The sequence below is a fragment of the Lotus japonicus genome, chromosome 5 (genome assembly GCF_012489685.1).
Source record: "Lotus japonicus ecotype B-129 chromosome 5, LjGifu_v1.2".
NCBI lineage: Eukaryota > Viridiplantae > Streptophyta > Magnoliopsida > Fabales > Fabaceae > Lotus > Lotus japonicus.
Window position 1 is genome coordinate 67922934 of NC_080045.1, and position 6000 is coordinate 67928933.

At 43.0% G+C, this 6000-nt stretch overlaps 1 protein-coding gene across 1 annotated transcript; it reads right to left on the reverse strand.

Annotated features, from left to right (window-relative positions):
- Positions 1–577: 577 nt before the first annotated feature.
- On the reverse strand, positions 578–5690 carry LOC130717009 (extensin-2-like). Its single transcript, XM_057567096.1, has 3 exons — positions 4065–5690; positions 1092–3442; positions 578–995 (listed from the first exon to the last, which is right to left on the reverse strand). The coding sequence occupies exons 1-2, from the start codon at positions 5557–5559 to the stop codon at positions 1128–1130; spliced, it is 3810 nt and encodes a 1269-aa protein (XP_057423079.1). The 5' UTR covers positions 5560–5690; the 3' UTR covers positions 578–995; positions 1092–1127.
- Positions 5691–6000: the final 310 nt, after the last annotated feature.

The following is a 6000-nucleotide window of genomic DNA, read 5'->3' on the forward strand; positions in this document are numbered from 1 at the left end:
AAAGAAATCCTAATGGTTTGTTTTGGGAAGATTCAAGATCAAAAGAAAGAAACATTGTTTCCTCTTGCGTCCAAATAATTTATAGTATTGTGGTTTCCGTGTTTGTTTGTCATATCAATTTATCAATTTATTTTGGGAGTTTATATTTTTTAAACAAAACATTTATGCTGACAAATTTCAAACATAATCGATGGAGGAAATAAATTGAATAATGTAGCAAAATGGTAAGGCTTAATGGATTATTCACACTCCAAAGCTAAGAAAAACATCAGCCTAGAATTTAGAATTTTATAGGAATCACGCAGAATTTGTTAAGAGTGGAGAAAAAAACACAAAAAGTAGGCACCAAGCCAGTAACTCTTTTGAAGCCAATGGTCGAAAAATTTGTCATTCTCTTTTAGGAGAAGACAGAAGCAACTTGAAATTTAAGAAGATGATTGTTGTTTGAGAGAAATGTGAACCATGCATCTTCTATTTGTCTATTTTGCAAGCTTTTATGTGCCACTGAAGCTATTTAAAATTGAGGGAAGCGTGCAAATGATTATTGCTACTCGCTAGTGAGAAATAAAAAGTAAAATTGTGGACAGAATTTGAATGTGCTTCCATTTTGTGCCAACACTCTTATTTCAAACACGATAACAGGACACAATACAAAAATGCCTCAATAAATATAAAAGCAAATACATGGCCATAATAATCTTATTCACAAATAAATTAAAGAGATCACCAAAAGCAGACTATACTTCTAACTTTCACTTCACATTTACATTTCAAATCTCGCTTCCCCTTTTTGATTTGTCCATCACTTGAACACAATAAGATCAGGACGTGCAAGATGGCCATCAAAGTAATAGAGTCAATCTTGTCTGAATCACAAATATTGTAGCTCAGAGATGATACATTCAGACTTTTATTCAACGAACTTGGATAGGAAGCTAGATGTTTTACTTTGCTCCAAATGAAGCTTGCCTTTATTCTTGGACGTAAACTACAACCTGGAATGAAATAAGGATTTTCATTATTAAGATATATACATGCAACGATAATATATATATATATATATATATAGATGTAAAGATTATAAAACTTACATGATTTATCAAGAACTATGCTTCCGCATTCCGAGCTTACTTGTAGATCGGTGGTGGTGGGGAAGCATAAATGTAAACTGGTGGGGGAGGCGATTTTGTTGGTGGGGGAGGTGATTTGTAAATATATGTGGGAGCGGGTGAAGGGGAGGGAGGAGGTGGTGATGTGTAGTGGTATGGTGGTGGTGGCAATTTTACTGGTGGGGGAGGTGATTTGTAAATGTATGTGGGAGCTGGAGATGGGGAAGGAGGAGGTGGTGATGCATAGTGGTATGGTGGGGGAGGAGATGGTGAGGGTGGAGGAGGACTCACATAATGGTAAGGAGGTGGAGGAGATGACGTTGGTGGTGGAGGGGATTTGTAGTAGTAGGGAGGATGAGGAATGGGAGATGGTGGAGGAGGACTTTTGTAGTAGTATGGAGGCGGTGGAGATGGAGATGGAGGTGGGGGAGATTTGTAATAGTAAGGAGGGGGAGGTGACGGGGATGGTGGTGGAGGTGATTTGTAGTAGTAGGGAGGTGGTGGAGAATGTGATGGTGGTGGGGGAGATTGGTAGTAGTATGGGGGGGGAGGAGAGGGAGATGGTGGTGGAGGTGATTTGTAGTAGTATGGAGGTGGTGGAGATGGTGATGGTGGTGGTGGAGACTTATAGTAGTAAGGGGGAGGAGGGGATGGTGATGGTGGGGGTGGTGACTTATAGTAGTATGGAGGGTGTGGTAATTCCTTAGGTGGTGGGGGAGATTTGTAATAGTATGGAGGGGGAGGTGATGGTGATGGTGGGGGTGGTGACTTATAATAGTATGGTGGAGGGGGTGATGGTGATGGCGGTGGGGGAGATTTATAATAGTATGGTTTTGGTACGGGTGGTGGTGGAGGAGGAGATTTATACCAGTATGGTGAAGGAGATGGTGATGGTGGGGGTGGTGACTTGTAATAATATGGAGGGTGTGGTAATTCTTTAGGTGGAGGAGGAGATTGATAATAGTAAGGTGGAGGAGGTGATGGTGATGGTGGTGGAGGAGATTTATAATAGTATGGTTTTGGTACGGGTGATGGTGGGGGTGGAGATTTGTACCAGTATGGTGAAGGGGATGGTGAGGGTGGTGGGGGAGATTTATAGTAGTATGGCTTCGGTACTGGTGATGGTGGAGGTGGAGATTTATAATAGTATGGTTTTGGTATGGGTGATGGTGGGGGTGGAGATTTGTACCAATATGGTGAAGGGGATGGTGATGGTGATGGTGGTGGAGGAGATTTATAGTAGTATGGTTTTGGTACTGGTGATGGTGGAGGGGGAGATTTGTACCAGTATGGTGAAGGAGATGATGATGGTGGTGGAGGAGATTTATAATAGTATGGTTTTGGTACTGGTGATGGTGGAGGGGGAGATTTGTACCAATATGGTGAAGGGGATGGTGATGGTGGTGGGGGTGATTTATAGTAGTATGGTTTTGGTACTGGTGATGGTGGAGGTGGAGATTTATAATAGTACGGTTTTGGTACGGGTGATGGTGGAGGTGGGGATTTGTACCAGTATGGTGAAGGGGATGGTGATGGTGGTGGGGGAGATTTGTAGTAGTATGGTTTTGGCACTGGAGATGGTGGAGGTGGAGATTTGTAATAGTACGGTTTTGGTACGGGTGATGGTGGAGGTGGGGATTTGTACCAGTATGGTGAAGGAGATGGTGATGGTGGTGGGGGAGATTTATAGTAGTACGGTTTTGATACTGGTGATGGTGGAGGTGGAGATTTATACCAGTATGGTGAAGGGGATGGTGATGGTGGTGGAGGAGATTTGTAATAGTATGGTTTTGGTACTGGTGATGGTGGAGGTGGAGATTTGTACCAGTATGGTGAAGGGGATGGTGATGGTGGTGGGGGAGATTTATAATAGTATGGTTTTGGTGTTGATGATGGTGGAGGTGGAGACTTGTACCAATACGGTGAAGGGGATGGTGATGGTGATGGTGGGGGTGGAGACTTATAGTAATAAACAGGTGGTGATTTCGCAGGAGGAGGTGGTGACTTGTAATAGTAAGGAGTTGGTGAAGGCTTAGGCTTATCACATTCTTCAAAATGCTTCTTCGAAGCGTAAGCAAATGGCTTAGATTTTAGCACAACTTCATACTTGTTTTTGGATTTTATCTTCAAGTCGGTTCCCTCATTCAGCTTAGTAGGTATGTTGAAGGGTGAGTCTTTAGGTGGAGCATGAAGCCTGGCCTTGCACACAGTGGGACCATATTTGATGTAGTCAAAGTCCTTAACTGTGATGCTGTACTTTCCATTACTCTTAGTTTTTCCGTAGGCCTTGATGATGTTCCTCCCAGCTTTGCATTTGACCTCCACAACAACACCTGCCCCATACAAAAAAAAATTGAATTTCATAAATCGAACATGTTACAAGAAAGTGAAATATAAATAAAGGTAGAGAAACATATTATATACACCAGCACTAAAAAAGGAGCATTATATATGGCAGCATTATTATCACAATTATATATGGCAACATTATTAAACTATCATTTTCACGTATCACATTTATATATGGCAACATTATTAAAGAGATAACATGTTAAATTATGTTCGTCATTGATTGTTTTCTCTATTTAATAGGCTGCATCTAGGTTCTGCACAAATATGTTTTGTATTTTATATAGGAAGTAAGTTGTTTTGGAGTTATTGATTTAGATTATCTTAAAAATAAGTTGTCACAAACATACAGTTAGTTAACTTCAGTGGTGTATTTTAGAATTGAATACAGGTCGGAACAAGTGCTTAGTAAAAGCACCTCTAAGTTTTGATAAACAAAGACGTTTTTGGACATATGAAATACTCCCAAAAAAACTAATGAAAATAAAAAAGAAATGATAGTTCAAATCTTTGAAGCACAAAAAATAACAGTTCAATAGGAATATTGTTGAGAACTTCGAGTCGATAATTATTTAGATAAAAGATAAAGAGATGAATGTAATGTACCTTTGAGGTGCTTCTTGTCATGAGACTTTTCAGGATACTCCCAGTCATAGCACCTGTAGCTGTAAACTTTACCCACTACCTTCACAATCAATGGGTGGTGATAGGGGTGTGGGTAGGGATATGGGGGATACACAACCGGTGGAGGAGGAGAATTATAATAGTATGGAGGTGGATAGTACTTAGGTGGTGGTGGGGACTGGTAGTAGTAAGGTGTTGGTGGAGGTGGAGATTTTACCGGAGGTGGTGGAGAACTGTAGTAGTAAGGTGGATGTGGAATGGGTGAAGGGGGAGGAGGAGATTTGTAGTAGTAAGGTGGATGGGGTACAGGAGATGGAGGAGGAGGAGACTTATAGTAGTAGGGTGGTGGAGGAGACGGTGAAGGTGGTGGAGGAGACTTATAATAGTATGGTTTAGGAGATGGTGAAGGAGGTGGGGGAGATTTGTAGTAGTAAGGTGGATGGGGCACTGGAGATGGAGGAGGAGGGGATTTGTAGTAGTAGGGTGGTGGAGGAGATGGTGAAGGTGGTGGAGGTGATTTATAGTAGTATGGTTTTGGAGATGGTGAGGGTGGTGGTGGGGACTTGTAGTAGTATGGTTTAGGAGATGGTGAAGGTGGGGGTGGGGACTTGTAGTAGTAAGGTGGATGGGGTACTGGAGATGGAGGAGGAGGGGATTTGTAGTAGTAGGGTGGTGGAGGAGATGGTGAAGGTGGGGGAGGAGATTTATAGTAGTACGGCTTTGGAGATGGTGAGGGTGGCGGTGGGGACTTGTAGTAGTAAGGTGGATGAGGTACAGGAGATGGAGGAGGGGGGGATTTGTAGTAGTAGGGTGGTGGAGGAGATGGTGAAGGTGGGGGAGGAGATTTATAATAGTATGGTTTAGGAGATGGTGAAGGTGGTGGGGGAGATTTGTAGTAGTAAGGGGGTGGAGGTGAGGGAGAGGGTGGTGGAGGAGACTTGTAATAGTATGGTGGAGCCTTGTGCTCTATTGGTGGTGGTGGTGACTTGTACTCATAAGGAGGCGGTGGTGAGGGGGATGGTGGTGGAGGTGACTTGTACTCATAAGGAGGTGGTGGTGAAGGAGATGGTGGTGGAGGTGACTTGTACACATATGGTGGAGCCTTGTGCTCATGTGGTGGTGGTGGTGGTGACTTATACTCATAAGGAGGTGGTGGTGAAGGGGATGGTGGTGGAGGTGACTTGTACTCGTAAGGAGGTGGTGGTGAAGGAGACGGTGGTGGAGGTGACTTGTACTCATATGGTGGTGCCTTGTGATCATGTGGTGGTGGAGGTGGTGACTTGTACTCATAAGGAGGTGGTGGTGAAGCAGTTGGTGGGGGAGGTGACTTGTACTCATAAGGTGGTGGAGGAGAGGAGTAAAGGTAACCATCAGCAGCGACGGACACCACAGTTGTAGAAATAAAAACAATGGCCAATGCCATGGCCATTTGTGGCCAAAGGCGACCCCTTATGGGGCCACTGCCCCTAGCAGTCATGGGTAGAAGGGAAAAGCTTGCCACCTCTGGCCAATGCTTCTGATCTGGCCCTCACAGATATTCTTAGAAGTGGAGGAGGTGAGGGAAAGAGAAGAGGTTTGGTGTTAGTGATGACTGAAAAAAGCTGCATGAAATTGTTGTACTTATAGTGAGAGTTTATTCGTTAAAGGGGAGCTGTCATGAGGGACCAATTCAAAATAATCAAATTGGTTTCATTTTGATTTAATGTCTTAAATTAAGTTTCCCCAGCTGGCCTTAGGACTATTTTGCAAACGAAACTCTCTTTCTCATATGTTTAATTTCCTCCAAATGGCCAGAAGCAGTCTCCATCCATTTTCCAACTACTACTAATTAAAATATAAATCAGCATCTTTACTCTACCATGTAAGTACTGAACACAAGTTACCAACCATAAGGTCCTATTCTTTTATACCCTGCTGA

Coding starts and splice junctions, on each gene's coding strand:
- LOC130717009 (XM_057567096.1), bottom strand. CDS start 5,559: ATGACTGCTAGGGGCAGTGGCCCCATAAGGGGTCGCCTTTGGCCACAA. Junction 3,443..4,064: donor TGACAAGAAGCACCTCAAAG/GTACATTACATT, acceptor TGTATGGGGCAG/GTGTTGTTGTGGAGGTCAAA.